Below are 18,244 nucleotides of genomic sequence, written 5' to 3'. Positions count from 1 at the left end.
ATTGAATTATAGATTGGGTTTTAGAAAATTTACATCTTAATATGTGCCTTCTGATGTATGACTACCTTTCCATTTATTTAAACTTTAATTTTTCTCAGCATTATTTATGATTTTCTATATATGAATCTAGCACATAATTTGCCATATCTGTCTCCAAGTATTTCATGTTTCTTTACTATTACAGAAAATGTTATTTTCAATTTCTAATTGTTTAACATTGTTACAATACATAGAAATGTAACTGACTTTTCTATGTTAACCTATTGCTTTTATCCTGTGATCTTGCTAAGCTCCCTTATTAATTCTAGCTGATTTTATAGATTATTTGGTATATTTTATGTAAATGATCTTGTAACCTACAATAGAGACACTTTTATTTCTTTATCTTGCCTTATTGCACCAGTTAGGACCTTAAGTACAATATTGAATAAAGATGATAAGAGCAGATATCCTTGCCTTTTTCCTGATCATGAGGAAAATGTTTAGTTTTTCATCAGAAGCACTTTTTATTCCCCCATTTGTAATGTTTGTAATATTTGCTTGGTCTGTGTTTCCTATTTCATAGAAGCAGATTCCTTGACTCTCCAAAACTGGTATCTGTTAGAACCTAATAAATATGTGTTGAATAAACAAATCTGTGGGAATAAACTTGAACCTAGGTTTTTAGGACATTGCCTTGAACGGCTGGTCAATATGAACATTACCAATGAGGGTGCAGTGACTCTCTGTACCTCCTTCCCTGGGAAGGAACACCATCACCTATGCAGTCAGTGTTCCAGCTGAAAATGTGTAACCCGAAGCTAATAACAAGGAGACAAAAAGACAAATCTGAAATGAGATATCTTCTGTTGAAATGTCAATATCATAAAAAAAAAACAAAGGCTGTGAAAATATTCCAGATTACAAGAGACTGAAGAAATTAAAACCTAAAACTCCAGTGGCTAAGACTCCATGCTCCCAATGCCGAGGGGCCCAGGTTCAATCCCTGTCAGGGAACTAGATCCCACATGCCACAACTGAAGATCCTATGAGCTGCAACTAAATAAATAAATAAGTATTTAAAAAAAAAAAAAACCCAAACCTAAAACTCATAGAAGTGTAGGAGAAAATATTTGTGACCTTGAATTATACAAAGATTTCTTAGATGGAACACAAAGTACAGTCTGTAAAGTTAAAAACTAGTAAATTGAATTTCATTAAAATTAAAAACTTTTGTACTTAATACACTGTTAAAAATGAAAAAAACAAGCCACATACTTAGCAAAAATATTTGCAAGATGTATGTCTGACCAAGAACTGGTATCCAGTGTATATTGAAACTCTTCCAACTCAATAATACCAAAGAAGATACATAATTGACAGACAAACACATCAAACATGGTTAGTCGTTAAGGAAATGCAAATTAAAACCACACTGAAGTACATACACCTAATAATTAGAATGGCTTAAAAAATGACAATATCAAGTGCTGACAGGGATAGAGAACAACTGGATTCTCATACAGTGCTGGTAGGAATGCAAAATGGTATAGCCACTTTGGAAAATAGTTTGGCAGTTTCTTCTAAACATACACTTACCATAAGAGCCAACAACCTCAATCCTAGGTATTTACCCAAGAGATGAAGGCTTATGTTTATACAAAAGCACTGGCTGGGGCCTTTCACTGCAATATTTATTGTGGCTTTATTCAAATTGCTAAAAACAGGAAAAAACTCAGTGTTCTTGGTTGGTGAAAAAAGTTAAAGAGGTTAAAGAGAAAAGTTTTAATATAATTCTCAACTCTCGACTTGATCCTATACTGGAAAAAGGACATATGCTATAAAGGACATTATTGGATCAAATGACAAAATTGGATTAGTGGTAGATTTGATAAAAGTATTGTATTGCTGTTAAATTTACTGAGATAAATTTACTGTGACTGTGTAAGAGACTATACTTTGTCTTAGGAAAAGCATACTGAATACATATTAAAGTATTTGGGGTAATGGGCCATAATATGTATAATTTACCCTTAAGTAGTTCAGGAAAAATATGCACAGCCACACACAGAGCACACAAATGATACAACAAATAGGGTAAAATGTGAACAACAGGTGAACCTGGGTAAAGGGTGTAAGTTTTTTCATACTGTTTTTATTTTTGTAATCTATTAGGTTGAAGTTCTTTCAAAAGTAAAAAAGGTTATTAGCATTCACTAAGAATATCTCCCTGAAAAGTTCTTTTATTTTTTTTGGCTGAGCCACACAGCTTGTGGGATCTTAGTTCCCCAACAAGAGGTGGGAACTGTGCCCCCTGCAGTGGAAGTGTGGAGTCCTAACCACGGGACTGCCAGGGAATTGCCCTCTCAAAAACTTCTGATTAAAAGAGGAATGCCTTCAAAAGACTGCTTGTTAACTGTTTGGATGTTTGTGACACTTTTCAATTGGAAGACCTTAATTTACGAAGAAAATCATCTTACACTGAATTGGATTATCAGTTGGGATTAAAATTTCCTTTTCTTAACAGAGTGGTTTTCCCCCCAACTTTCTACCACAAACGCTTTTACTTCTCATCCTTCAGCTCCTCAACCATCTAATTAAAGAAAGCTACAAGTCAGCAGCCTTCCTACCTTTTCTAATTCAAGTCACAGTGGATTTATACAGTGTTAGAAGCAAATAATGTCATCAGGAGATCACATAAAGAGAGTTTTATTAAGGTATCTTGCTTCACTTTTTCGTCTCAGATCTGGAAGCACAGATGGCATATTTGGACCAGTTAAAAACCCGTGGAGTTATTCAAAACAATATAGAGAAAAGAGGAAGCAGAACTCTCACAGTGAGAATGAGGATTCAAATTGGCTCATAACTGGAGGAAGCTCGGGAGGAAGCGCAGCGGCCGTGTCAGCGTTCACGTGCTTTGCGTAAGATGTTTTTTTCTATCTGTACTTTAGAATCATAAACCATACACAAAATCCAACAATAGACTCATGCATACCTTGGTATTTTTATTTCTCCTTAGAGAGCTATTTGTGCTCAGTGGTGTATCAAAATTGTATCTTAGAAATACCGTCAACTATACAGTACACTTATGTATATTTTATACATTAACTTTAAGACATTTAAAACCTTCCTGTATAGTGTCTGGTCTTCTTTAAAACATGATTTTACAGATCTTCTAAAATAAGAATAAATCAGTTAGCTTAACCAGACTTAATTGAATTTCATTTTTTAAATTATTTATTTGGGTATCTGCTCACTGATTATACATTTATTTAGAGATTAACATACCTTGGCTTTAGTTGAGTGCTACTGAGCTAAATTATTAGCTGTGATTCATCCTTCAGCTAAACCCAACTTTGCCAAAAAATAAGGAAGGAAGGAAAGAAAAGGCTAATATTTATCAATAGAATATTTTAAGAAGTGTTTTTATAAATCTGCAACTAAAAATATAGATCAGTAAGTAGAGTTTCTTCAAATTTGTAGGGAGGCGATTTGTTCAACTGTCATACTTTGTATTCTGAATCCATCAATCATGCTTTATGTCTTAAGTCATGTTTGTAAAGCATTTCTTAACCATCTAAAAAAGAGTAAATAAATATTGCTGTTACTATATTTATTTTATTGGTCTCAGTTTAACCGAATAGAATGTTTTCTTTGGTAGTACTATATGTATTTTATCTCTCCTTAATTATCCTCTGAAACTAAGCTGTTTCACAGGCAAGGCAATCAATAAATTATTTATATTTTTTTAGAGCTATGGAGATTTAGATTCTACAGGTTTCTTTTTTTTTCTTTAGTTTCCCTGAAATCTTGTTAACAAGTATACCATTTCATTTTATCTCTGTGGGATTTTATAGTACCACATTAATATTAATGAGAGTTCTGACAAGGGAAGATTGCAAGCTTAGGTGCTTTTTTCTATCCTCATCACCCCACTTAGTGTTCATCTTACTGAATGTGCTTTGAGAAGGTGGCACTTTGACACATAATTCCTATGGAAATGTAGGTTTTACTTTTACACAGCTGTCAGGGAATCCTAATAAGAAAACGTGTCCTTTTAGAAACTGTGAAAGCAGCAATCTGATTCTGTGGTTCAAGAGGACTTGGTAAGAAAGGCAGTTAGTTTGCATTTTCTGTAGACACAAGGACCATTGACAGGTAGGAGCCTTGTGCAGCCCAAAGCTGCAGTCTGAGTACTCAGGAGGGGCTCAGGCTCAAAGTGATTCCAGATTGAATGGGCCCAGACTGTCAGGTGCTGTGATTTGTTTCCCTATCTGTTTCTTTTATAATAGTTTTTAAAACAGGGAAAGTCTAGGAGTACTATGCAGCCACTAAAAAGAATGAGTTACAGCACTATGTCATGACATGGGAAGAAATCCAAAATACACTGTTAAGTGGAAGACAAGTTGCAGAACAATATGTATTATATGACCTTATTTCTGTTAAAAGTAACAATTACATATGTGAATATGTTAGTTGCATGGAAGTATCTGGATAAATATACATAAATAAAAAGTGGTAATTCTGGGGACTGATTATAAGAAATTTCACTTTACAGATCATATGAATATTTTAATTTTTACAATGGACATTGCAATTTTCTAATCAGAAAAGCCTCTTTTCCTGAAATAGTTAAAAAATTTTAATTGTGTGGAAAATATACATACAATTAAAATTTCTCATCTTAATCCTTTTAAAGTGTATGATTCAGTTGTGTTAAGTACATTCACATTATCACTCAGCCAGTCTCTAGAACTTGTTTCTAGAGACTTGCAAAACTTGAAGTCTGTACTCCTTAAAAGCCTCCCATTTGCCCCCCTCCCCATGTCCCCAGCCCTTGGCAAGCACTCTTTTACTTTATGTCCCTGTGAATCTGACCACTCTAGGTACCTCATATAGGCAAAGCTGTGCAGTATTTGTGCTTTTGTGACTCGTTTCACTTAGCATAATGTCAAGTGTGTTTTTTTTTTAAATAAAAACACAGACTATATAGGTAACTGAGCAAAGAAATGAAAATCTTTTATCAAAATAATCAGATTTTAAGAACTGCTAGTATTCAGTGATGGTGGAAGTGAAGTTGCTCAGTCATGTCCAGCTCTTTGTTGACCCCATGGACTGTAGCCCACCAGGCTCCTCTGTCCATGGGATTTTCCAGGCAAGAATACAGGAGTGAGTTGCCATTTCCTTCTCCAGGGGATCTTCCCGACCCAGGGATTAAACTGGAGTCTCCCACAGTGTGGTAGATGCTTTACGGTCTGAGCCAACAGGGCATGAAAGATAAAACAATGTGATTCACTGCAATTGGGAATATAAATTGGCATAACCTTTCTGACAAGTAATTTAACAAAATATATTTAGAACTTATAATGACAGGTAGACCCTTTGACCCATTAACTCTTAGAAGCTAGAGATATATGGGCAAAGATTTATGTTTAAAGGTGTTTATTATAAAGTGCTTTATTTTAAAAAAATAAAATAAAGTGCTTTATTTATTTATTTATTTTTAGCTGCACAGCTTTGTGGGATCTTAATTCCCTGGCTCAGACCTTCACCAGTGAAAGCACAGAGTTCTAACTGCTGGACTGCCAGGGAACTCCCTACAAAGTACTCTGCTATGCAGTTATTCTAGTTCTCAACAATACAATAGTTTAAATAAATCAGAATGCATTTCTAGTCATGATTCTAAACAGGGTAGCAGAATGACTGTATCTGAATTCCTGGGAGGGGTGTGTTTAGTTTGTATAAGCATACTATAAAATTGCTGTTAAAGGAAGATATAAGATTTGTATGTATATAAATCGTACCAGTGTTTTCTTAGGTCTTCTGAGGCAACAGAAACAAAAACAAAAATAAATGGAACCTAATCAAACTTACAAGCTTTTGCACATCAAAGGCAACCATAAAATGAAAAGACAGCCTACAGAATGGGAGAAAATATTTGCAAACAATGTGACTGACAGGGGCTTAATCTCCAAAATGTACAAGCAACTTTTACAACTCAGTGACAAAAAACAAATAACTCAATCAAAAAATGGACAGAAGACCTAAGTGGATATTTCTCCAAAAAAGACATGACCAGTAGGCACATGAGAAGATAGATACTCAACATCACTAATTACTGAGAAATGCAAATTAGAACTACAGTGAGGAACCACACCACCGCACACTGGTCAAAATGGCCATCCTTACAAAGTCTAGAAAAAACAAGTGCTGGAGAGCGTGTGGAGAAAAGGGAACCTTCCTACACTGCTGATAGAAATGTATGTTGGTGCAGCCACTGTGGAACAGTATGGAGGTTCCTCAGAAAACTAAACACAGAATTACCATATGATCCAGGGATCCCACTCAGGCATGGCTCAGTTGCTAAATTGTGTCCAACTCTTAAAACCCCATGGACTGTAATCCGCCAGGCTCCTCCATCTATGGGGTTTTCCAAGCAAGAATACTGGAGTGGGTTGCCATTTCCTGCTCCAGGGGATCTTCTCAACCCAGGGATTAAACCTGGGTCTCCTGCATTGGAAATGATTCTTTACTGACTGAGCTACCAGGGAAGCCCTACTCCTAGGCCTATATCCTAACAGACTATAGTTCAGACCAATACATGCACCCCTGTGTTCACTCATAGCAGCGCTATGCACAGTACCCAGTATACAGAAACGATCTCAATGTCCACCGACAGGTGAGTGGGTAAAGAAGGTTTGGTACCTATGTATACAACAGAATACTACTCAGCTATGAAAAAGGATGAAGTAATGCCATTTGCAGCAGCATGGATGCAACTCGAGATGATCATACCAAGTGGACTAAGTCAGAGAAAGACAAATACCATATGATACTATTTATATGTGAAATGTAAAATATGGCACAAATTGAATCTGTCTATGAAACAGGCTTATAGACAGAGAATAGACTTGTGACTGGGAGTTTGGGGTTAGTAGATGCATATAGAATAGAGAAACAAGAAGGTTTATCTATAGCACAAGGAACTAAATCCTGTAACCTGGGATAAACCATAATAAAAAAGAATATTTAAAAAATTATATATATATGTATGTAACTAAATCACTTTGGTGTGTAGCAGAAATTAACATTGTAAGTCAACTATACTTCAATGAAAAAATAAAGAACTGAAAGATTTGTATAAGATTGTATAATTCCTGTGATAGGAATTGGGAGTCAGTTGGGAATTGCCAGTTGATGGAATATTTTACATATTTAAAATTTTCAGTAATCTTTATAACATAGTAAAAGTCTCATGATAAGCAAAAAAGAGATGGAAACTTATGAGTACAGAATGACCTGAGCTGTGAAAGAAAAATTCATTTAAAAAAAGACTTAAAGTTCATATGCCAAAATGTTAGCAGTGTGTGTTTGCCTCAGAGTGGTAGAATATTCTGTTACATTTTTACACTTTTCTATATTTTAAGAATTCTCTGTCATGGGCATGTTTTTTATTTTTGTATAATCAAAATAATTTTAAAAGTATACATTTTAAAAAAGATAGATTTCAGATATAATTAGAGAGATGTTATCCTGCTAAAGAGAGTTCCATTTAAATTTCAGGGCTTTAGGATCAGATACAGGAGGATCAACCAGAAATCCAGCTGCCCACTGCGGGGTTGTTGGTTTAAAACCAAGCTATGGCCTAGTTTCTCGTCATGGTCTCATTCCCCTGGTGAATTCAATGGATGTGCCAGGAATCTTAACCAGATGTGTGGATGATGCAGCCACTGTGTTGGGTATTTATATGATTCCATATAGTTTCAAAGCATTATCAATTCACTGAAAAACAGTGTGTTTGTCACTCATAAAGACTTTTACTTACAGGTATACTAGCTGGGCATGATCCCAAAGATTCTACCACAATTCAAGATCCTGTTAAACCATTTACACTTCCCAGTTTGACAGATGTGAGCAAACTATGTATTGGAATTCCAAAGGTAACTCTTTACAAAAGTACTGTCAGGTCAAATACAGACAACAGACTTGGGAAACAGACTGGATGAGTTTGAATCGCTGCTTTGCCACTTTATTAGCTATGTGACCAGAGCACGTGAAAGGAGATACGTAAAATCACTCACCTTTTAAATGTTTAATTTTGAGCTTAGCAATAAGTTTTTGTCCTGGGAGACTGTACATTTTTGCATTGTAAGATGTTTAGCAACATCACTGGTCTCTGCCCCTAGAGGTAGCATCCCCACCCCTACCCTACCACCACTACCCCACAAGTCAAACTGTCTGTCGATGTTACCACATGTCCCCTGGTTGAGAGGAAGAGGACAAAATTGCCCCCAATTGAGAGCACTGCTGTAGAGAAATAGTGTAAAATCTTTAAATTTTTCAATTAAGGTATTAGGTGTGCCTGGTTTTAAGGATTTAGAGAGAAAACAGACCTAGTTGGGAATCCTGGATCCTCTACTTGCCTACTGTGTAACATTAGGAAAGTTACTTAACTTCTCTAGTCTCAATATTTTTCATTAATAACATGAAGGATGATAGTACCTACATCATAGGACTGTTAAAAGCGTTCAATGGGAGAACCTCTGGAAAGCACCTAGCAGAATGCCTGATACATAATGAACATTTAATAAATATAAGTTCTCCAACCAGATCTCTAGTCTTTAATATTATTATATCCAGTTCACAGTATCTAGTATTGTGCTTGTCATGCCATAAATGCTCTTAAATTAGTTCAGTCTTTTCTAACTACCTACTATCAATTTAATCAGGTTTTCTAATAAATTGCCAGAGGTTCTGGAGTACACATTTTTGTAAAACCATCTATTTGGATGTTCTGATTTCTGTATTTTGACTTTTTCCAATTAGGAGTATCTTACACCAGAATTGTCAAGTGAAGTACAATTTCTTTGGTCCAAAGCTGCTAATCTCTTTGAGTCTGAGGGGGCCAAAGTAATTGAAGTCTCCCTGCCCCATACCAGTTACTCCATTGTCTGCTACCACGTATTGTGTACATCGGAAGTGGCATCGAATATGGCAAGATTTGATGGGCTAGAGTATGGTAAAGTGCCTGTGTTTTGGACTTTCAGGGAAGCTTTCTCAAACATTTTCATTTATTAGTGACAAAAAATATTGTTGCCTGGGATGTTAATGATTTAGAGAAGTAAATTAGTGAATCCTTTTACTGTTGTCATTTTAGCATTATACTCAACACTATTCATCATCATAACTCATAGTAAATGAATGAATGAATGAGGGAATGAACAAATCAAATTTCCCTCTTCGTTATTTTCTTCTCTTTTTTGATTCCTGATGGGTCAGTTAGTCCCAAGGCATGTAAAGAAGAGAATCCATTAAAGTCAGTCTCCTGAAATTTTAGTATTGGCCACAAATGTGACTCTAGACCTGCTTTTCAGCCAAAATTTGACTTCCTTTTCAAGTAATGTTCATCTCTTTTGTTTTCAGGTCACAGGTGTGACAGTGATGTGTCTACTGAAGCCATGTATGCTGCAACCAGGCGAGAAGGGTTCAATGATGTAGTGAGAGGGAGAATCCTCTCAGGAAACTTTTTCTTATTAAAAGAGTAAGATAGTCGATATAGGCATTTTCCCCATTCTTAAAACTCCAGAGTAAAGTAGTAGCATGTCCGTCAGGTCTTATAAATTTTGCTAAGGAAGCAAAATCCTTATGCTTTGAATTAGAAATCATAAGTAAAGGCCTGTTTTTGGTACTTTTGGCTCCTGGTTTAAAAAAAAACAAAAAACACTGATGCTCTAGCTAGCTAAGTAGGAAACCTGAAGGTTTTAGCCTCATTAAATGTCCCCTATTATTGCTACATTGTCCTCCTGCTGTGAGAGCCTTAAGCAGGAAGTTACATTGGTCTCTCTTTAAAAAGTTAGTGAATCAACCAAACTTCCCCTTGTATCCTGTATGTGTTTGCTCCAAGAAAGAATTCTAAATTACTGCAACTTTGGTATAAGTTTTTCACCATCTTGTGAATAGGATTCATCTTCCATACCACCAAGTCTGTTTAAGAGGACATGATAAGTGTGAAAAAGCAAGAATGTACTGCACAGCTTCGTGGAGTTTTGCATATATATAATGGGTATATATGGATATATTATGTATATGAATAGAAAGTATTTTATTCATCTGTGCATATCCTTAGGGCCAGTAGTTAACATTCCTTTTTCCAAAAATACTGTGAACAGATACTCTGAAAAGCAGTATGGGGATTCCTCAAAAAATTAAAAATAGAACTACCATATGAACCAGAAATCCCACTTCTGGGTATATATCTGAAGGAAAGAAATCACTACCTCACAGCATTATTCGTAATAGGCAAGACATGGAAACAAACTAGTGTCCATTGGCAGATGAATGGAAAAAGAAAATATGCTGTGTGTGTATATACCCACCCACACACACACAATGGAACATTCATTATTATTCAAATGGAACATTCATTATTATTCACGAGTATTATTTATTATTTGAAAGAAAGAAATCCTCCATTTGTGACAGCATGCATGGACCTTGAGGGCATTATCTTAAGTGAAATAAGTCAGAGAAAGACAAATACTGTATGATCTCACTTATATGTGGAATCTAGAGGGGGAAAAACACCAAAGCCACAGACTCAGTGGAGTGGCAGTTGCTGGGGAAAGAAAGGAGATGTTGGTCAAAGGGTACAGACTCCCACGGATAAGCTAAGTTCTGGGGACGTGATGTACAACCTAACTACTACAGGTAACAGCACTGTACTACATACTTGAAAGCTGCTGAGAGTAGATTTCAATGTTCTTACCACCTACACAAAAAACTGTGAGGTGATGGGTGTGTTAACTAATCTTACTGTGGTAATCATTTTGCAATAAATACATATGTCAAATCATGTTGCAAGCCTTAAAACTACAGAATTTTATATTCAATTATATCTCAAAGCTGGAAAACAAAAACTATTATTTGATTAATGGGGAAATCAAAGGGCTTTGCTGTTTGCTTTCCTTCTCTTCTGGATACCTCCTGTCTCATGTCTGAAAATGACTGTTCTATTTTGTCTAGTTTTCCGATTGTTTAAAGCTGTGCTTTTGAAGCATATTAGAAGTAGGAAGAAATTTAATAGAAGTATTTGTTCTTTTATAGAATTCAGTTTTGGGGAATGCTGTTAATATGTTATTTAAGCCATCAGCTGCTGGGTAAATTATATGTGATGCCTGCATTCATCACCCTATAGACCCTGTGGTCAAATGATAATAAAGACATCTGGTATTTCTATAGCATTCTTTCAAGATAAAAAAGATCTCTCATTTTTATCTCATTGTATTTGGTCCATGCGAGGTTGGAATTGTTATATCCATTTTTACAGGTGAGGAAACAAGTTATCAATAAAATACTTAATCCTTTTGCCAACCTTCATTAACAGCTTCAGGAGGATCTAAAGAGTATTTTTCCCCCTTTCTTTCCATCGTTGACTTATAGTCACTCCTGGGTCTGGCTAATTCCTTAATCTTTTCAGTAAAGTAAATGTCTTTTCTTTTGGAGAGGGAGAGTGTGGGGAGTAACCATATCCTTTATTACTTTTTGTTACCACAATAAGTTTAGGGAACATCCATCATCTCATATAGATACAACATTAAAGAAATAGGAAAAAAAAAAACATTTTCTTAACAATGAGAACTCTTAGGATTTACTCTTGACAGCATTCATGTATAACATATGGCAGTGTTAATTATATTTATCATGTTCTACATTACATCCCTGGTACTTATTCATAACCAGAAGTTTCTGCCTTTTGACCATCTTCATCCTATTCCCCCTTCCCCTACCTCCTACTTCTGATAACAACAAATCTGATCACTTTATGTATGAGTTTGGTTTTGAAGTATAATTGACCTACAACACCCTACATCAGTTCCTGGTGCAGACCATCGTGATTTGACATTTCTGTGCATTTCAGAACAATCACCATGATAAGTCTAGATGTCATCTGTCACCATATAAAGATATTACATAATTACTGACTATATCCCCCACACTGTACCTTTCATACCTGAGAGTTTGTAACTCAGTCTCCTACACCTGTTTCTCTCCTTCCCTCTCACCACCCTCCCCCTCTGGCAACCACCTGTTTATCTAAGGTTTCTGTTTAGTTTTGTTTGTTCATTTGTTTTGTTTTTGGATTCCACAGATAAGTGAAATCATACAATATTTTTCTCTCATTTAACTTCACTTGGCATAATAGCCTCTAGATCTATTCATGTTGTCCCACAGAGCAAAATCTCATTCTTCTTTATGGCTAATATTCCATTGCGTATATATACTACATCTTTATCCATTCATCTATTGGTGGACATTTAAGTGGTTTCCATATCTTGACTATTGTAAACAATGCTGCAGTGAACATAGGGATGCATATATCTTTTCGAATGTGTTTGTTTTCTTTGGATAAATACGCAGGAGTGGCACTGCTGCATGGTGTGGTCATTTGTTTTTAGTTCTTTGAGGAATCTCCATACTGTTTTCTATAGAGGCTGCACCACTTTATATTCCCACCAGCCATGCATGAAGGTTCCCCTTTCTCTACATCCTTGACAATACTTGTTATTTGTTGTCTTTGATAATAGCCATTCTGAAATGTGTGAGGTGATATCTCATGGTGGTTTTGAATTGCATTTCTCTGATGATTAGTGATGGTGAGCATCTTTTCATGTACTTGTTGGCCATCCATATGTCTTCTTTGGAAAAATGTCTGTTCTGGTCTTCTGCCCATTTTTTTGATTGGTTGGTTGTGTTTTTGATACTGAGTTATGTGAGTTGTTTGCATATTTTGTATATTAACACCTTATCAGGTATATCATTTGCAAATATCTTCTCCCATTCAGTAGGCAGCCTGAAGCATCTTTCTAGGAGTTTCACATTTCCATTTCTGGGCTACTCCTGTCTATAAAATACAAAATTGCAAACACTGCATATTTTCCTCAGTTACTAGTTCCAGAGCCTGTTTTCTAGTGTTAGAATTCTCCAAAACTTCAGAACTCTTATAATAATTATAACTATAGATGAAATAGGACATTTTAATAGAAAGGGGATTGGAATGCACCCCCAGAGATCTAAATTCTGGTCCTTCCTCTGCCACCGCTAATCTTTGCAGCCTTTGGAAAGTCATTTAGTTGCTATACCCTTGATTTTCCTCACCTGAAAATGAATGTTCTGGTTTAATGATGTCCCTGGAAGTGTTAATAATTTGTGATTATATGTGCAGAATTGTATCTACTTTTAGAATAACAGCATGGTTGAATAAAATTGATTTTTATGTGTTGGGAATCTTAGTGGTACCCACTCCTACAGGCCAAGAATCCAGTGATTCTTTAACAAGTCTTATGCATGAGAATTCATTGAAAGAAATAACAAAAAGCCCTTAAAATGTCAACTATTTTTTTTCCCACAGAAATTATGAGAATTATTTTGTCAAAGCACAGAAAGTGAGACGGCTCATTGCTAATGATTTTGTGAATGTTTTTAACTCTGGAGTGGATGTGCTGCTAACTCCCACGACCTTGAGTGAGGCAGTGCCGTACACAGAATTCATCAAGGAAGACAACAGGACGCGCAGTGCGCAAGATGACATCTTTACACAGGCTGTCAATATGGCAGGTGAGGCTCCCTTGAGAACATTCTGGTTTTCTCCAGATTATTAGGTAGACAATCCTGGTCCTCAACTTACGTTCTAGCTAGACTGTTCCCTAAACACAATAGCTTGTCCTTCTGGGATACTTAGGAGTGTGTGTGTGTGTTCATGTGGGTATGTGGGCATGTGTGCATTTATGGGCATACACATACTTGCACTCACCACACACACACAGATTAATTTTCAGACCTACAGAAAGATTTTAAAAAGTCATAAAATGAATACCCATTATGTCCTTTGCCTGGGTTCATCCTTGTTCACATTTTGCTTCATTTGCTTTTTCCTTCCTCTCTCCCTTTACCCTGAGACAGACAGACACACATACACAGCTTTTACTTGGTTAATTTGAAAGTTTCAACATCATGTTACTTTACCCCTAAATACTTGTAGCATGAATCATCTGGAATAAAGACATCCATCATCATACCTAAGAAGGCTAACACAAATACAATAATATCCAAATACAGTTCATATTTAAGTTTTCTCAATTGTACCAAAAATGCCTTTTATTGGATGTTTTTCCTGCATATATTTGTTTATGATATCTCTTACTAAAGTCTAGAACAATCCCCCAGGCCTCTATGTTCTTTTATTAAGAACATTAGATTGTTACGATTTTTATTTCAATCATCAAACATAATGTAGAAAACTCAGGAGCAGAGGGAAAAATCTGTTGTATTTATCTGTATACTTTTGTTTACTGTGTTTATTTCTCCCTGATCCATCAAGATTCTTTATCATATCATATTTTGGAGAAGAGTTTGCCATTTTTTTAGGGTGCATCTGCTAGCAACCAGTTCTCTTAGCTTTCTTCTGAGAATGTCTCGATCTTCCTCTCATTTTTATAGTTTATTTTTGCTGGGTATATGATTCTGGTTTGACAGTTCTTTTCTTTAGCATTTACAGAATGTCCTGCTAATTTCTTCTAGCCTTCATAGTTACTGATAAGAAATCCTCCACCTTTAAAATTTTTTAAATGACATTGACTTTTTTGAGGAGTCCTATCCACTTGACCTGTAGGATATCCCATCCATAATCTGAATTTGTCAGATTGCTTCCTCATGATTGGGTTGACTTAAACATTTTTGGCACAAATACTGTATACATAGTATGAAATGTCAAGAAACAAGTTAATATCAGTTCGTCCCACTGTGGAAACTAAGTGAATTCTTTGGTTAAGGAAGTAACTACCAGATGTTTTCCTTATGAAGGCACATTTTTCTTTTGTCAGTTGTAAGCAATTAGTGATATGATATGTTGAGACCATATTTCCCAATAAACCTGAACCCACTTTTAGCATCTATTGATGACACTTGCCTGAATTAAGTATTAGTTAGAGAGTTACAAAGTGCTAACTTTTCTATCATTCCTTCTCCGTATCTTAGCTAGCAGTCTTCGCTATAGAAGAGCTTTCCTTTTTTAAAAAATTCAATGTATTATAAGTAATTCTCATTATTTTTGATGCTCAAATTTAACTAACAGGAACCTCTCCAAGTTGTATGTAACCCTTAAGCTAGCCCCCATTAATTTTTTAAAACTTCCTTGTTTTATGGCATAACAAGATACCCCAAAACTGAAATTAAAACTATCCTGAGCTACTATTTCTCACCTAACAAATTGACAAAAAACTAAGAAGCTCAGCAACACACTCCATAGGTGAGGCTGTAGGGAAACTCTCATTTTGCTGATAGAAGTTCAAAAGGTACAACTTTTTTGGAGGGGAATTTGGCAGTTTCTAATTAATATATACATTTATCTTTTGATGAAGCAGTTCCGCTTCATCTGAGAAACTTTCAAGAATACTGAAAAAATATACAAGGTAATTCACTGGGACATGGTGTGAAATCACTAAATACTAAAAACAATCAAAACCCCCCAACCATAGAAGAATGGTTGAATAAATTATGGTAAAACCACATGGTAGAATACTAAGCAACTCTTAAAAAGGAATGAAAACAGTCTCTGAACAGATATACAGTGATTTCCTAGATATATTAAATGAACAAAGGAAGATACAAAAACATACATGTCATAATTTTTGTGTTGTTTTTTTTTTAACCCTTATCCTGTCTTGTACCTATTGGCACTGGAAAGTGGAAGAGGTCTCTGTGTCTTACAGTGGAGAATTGGTCAACATTTAATGCGTCTCTTTCCTTTCCTCAGGATTGCCAGCAGTGAGTGTCCCTATGGCCCTCTCAAGCCAGGGGTTGCCAGTAGGACTACAGTTTATTGGACGTGCATTTTGTGACCAGCGGCTTCTTACAGTTGCCAAATGGTTTGAAAAACAAGTCCAGTTTCCTGTTATTCAACTTCAAGAGCTAATGGATGATTGCTCATCAGTCTTTGAAAATGAAAAGCTAGCTTCTGTTTCTCTAAAATAGTGATAACTATATTGTGCATATTATAATGACTTTTAAAGGTTTTTATATTCTAGAGAAGTCAGGTTTCCTTGAAATTTGGTTCATTGTCAATGCAGTCATTCCTTGGAGTCGTTTTTTAAAATTCTTGTGATATGGTTAATTAATTATAAATAATCTGTCAGCATTTATTTAGCATCCACTCAGTATAAACCAAAGTACAAGAGACCTGGGTTCAATCCCGAGGTCGGAAAGATTCCCTGGAGGAGACCATGGCAACCCACTCCAGTATTCTTGCCTGGAGAACTCCATGGGCCGAGGAACCTGCGGGCTACAGTCCACGGGGTTGCAGAGAGGCAGACACGCTCAAGTAGAAACCAAGTACAGGATTTCTATTATAATACGAGATAAATGTTGCTTAAAAATGAAGCCTTCTAAATTCATTAAAAAGAACATTGCTTACAGTGCAAGTAAGCTTAGGGGTAAACCTATCAAGACTTGTATGTCTTTGTAACCAAAACACAAACATGAATAGTAAGTGGTACTTCCAGAGATAGCCTGGACAGCCCAGCTGATAGGGATTTCAACACATGGTAGAGGCCGCTGCAAAAGAGGTTAAAAATGCACAAAAACCATAAAATGGGAACATCCACCTCTAGGTCTGAGCAGAGCAGGTGGAAGAGAAGCTCTAACACAGGAGGAAGTGGAACTTGCTGGCCCAGACAGGGGTGTGCCTCTCTCCAGGGAGAGCCCATGTGGGCACACTCCTCTAAGAATAGACCTGCAATGAGAACTTTTCTCCTTTCCTGCTGAAAGTTAAAATGTTACTTCTGCTATTCCAGAGCCCCATGCCAAGGAGCTCAGACTAACTCCTAGTTGCACTGAGTTCATTCTCCTAGTTACCAGTCACAAACTAGCTCAGTGGTGTCAGACATTTGCTGTGACCTAACAAACTGAACTGAACCTGAAAATTGGAGCATGGCTTTAGTGAGAAGGTGTCAATACACAAGTAAGATCCAGTATGAAAAACTTGTAGATAACTTGGTGGGGCTGCATGGGCCTCCTTCCTTACCCCAGATTCTCTGTTCCTTACGGTTTTCTTACCCTCCTGACTTTCCTTACAAGTGCTCTCCCTCTAGGCACCTTTAGTGAAGAAATGAGAATGGGAATATGTATTCAGAATTTGGAAAAAAAGATCTAATGAAAAGCATTCATTTACCCACTATAAAGGGCTTCCTTGGTAACTCAGATGGTAAAGAATCTGCCTGCAGTATAGGACACCTGGGTTTGATCCCCTATAAGTTTTCATCGTTGGATTTGTCTTTGCCAGAAGACAGTTGTCATCTCATGTTTATCATGAATTCTAATTTGACATTTATTGTTGATACGTTTAAGTAGGGAGCTGAATTATTATTTAATAGATTCACTTTGGTAAGAAAAAAATCTTTTCTAAATATAAAAGACATGAAAAAAAAAAAAAGACATGAAGTAAAAACATAAGAGGCACAACCTTCTCAGAACTACTGGAAAACAGTGTAATGGGAGTTTAAGCTGCCTGGTACATTTCATTAATAGTTTTCTCTCTCCCTGGGATCCTTCCACTCGCAAATGCTCGATCTGATAAACTACATAAAAGTTTTCTATGCTCAGTGCACTAGTATTCTGAAAGATTTTGACTGTGAATCCCTGAAAGGAAGAAATTCATGACAGAGAATTGCTTTATTTTGTAACAAGAGAAAACCCTTAGTTGGGGGAGAGAGTATGATGCAAATGGCAAGCAAATAAATCTTTACTCCAGTCTTACTTTATGTGTGTATAATTTGAAATAAAAGATTTTCAAAGAATATGTAGTTTCTCTTATTCCTATGTCTCTACTTGAGTTACACTAACAACTTGAACTGGAAATAAGGAAGTGAAACATTTACATCGTTTTCACATAATAACACCCAACTAGCGTGAAATGATACCTAATCTGTTCTTTCTTTTCCAACATTACTCTAAATCTGGTAGATCTCATTTTGCCAAATCACTGCCTGAGAATTTAAAATGGAAAATGGTTTCTGTGTCTCAGCTAATTAAACCCTGAAACTATGAGCAACCGGGCTGTCAGAGCAGACACGTCAGAAAGATGAAGGTGACTGCAAGTGTGAGATGAGTACCTTGATAAGACAGTGCAACAGAGCAAAAGACAGATTCAACAGCAGAAGGGTTGCTAGAGTGAAAAAAGGTGATGCATTCGTGAAACTTGGCACCTGACACC

The 18,244-nt window shown here is 36.1% G+C and overlaps 1 protein-coding gene across 1 annotated transcript in view; it reads left to right on the top strand.

The window, feature by feature from the left end:
• The window catches only part of QRSL1 (glutaminyl-tRNA amidotransferase subunit QRSL1), a 28,610-nt gene extending 10,782 nt beyond the window's left edge, over nt 1-17,828 (top strand). The window contains exons 5-11 of the mRNA XM_065911628.1: nt 2,724-2,900; nt 7,543-7,718; nt 7,807-7,919; nt 8,806-8,998; nt 9,403-9,520; nt 13,388-13,593; nt 15,791-17,828. Coding sequence (XP_065767700.1) covers nt 2,724-2,900; nt 7,543-7,718; nt 7,807-7,919; nt 8,806-8,998; nt 9,403-9,520; nt 13,388-13,593; nt 15,791-16,008 — 1,201 coding nt within the window. The 3' untranslated portion in view covers nt 16,009-17,828. The remainder of the gene's footprint in view (nt 1-2,723; nt 2,901-7,542; nt 7,719-7,806; nt 7,920-8,805; nt 8,999-9,402; nt 9,521-13,387; nt 13,594-15,790) is intronic.
• Nucleotides 17,829-18,244: the final 416 nt, after the last annotated feature.

Source organism: Muntiacus reevesi, chromosome 19 (assembly GCF_963930625.1).
Source record: "Muntiacus reevesi chromosome 19, mMunRee1.1, whole genome shotgun sequence".
Taxonomy (NCBI): Eukaryota; Metazoa; Chordata; class Mammalia; order Artiodactyla; family Cervidae; genus Muntiacus; species Muntiacus reevesi.
The sequence above is the reverse complement of the archived record's forward strand: the minus strand, read 5'-3'. Positions and strand labels throughout refer to the sequence as shown.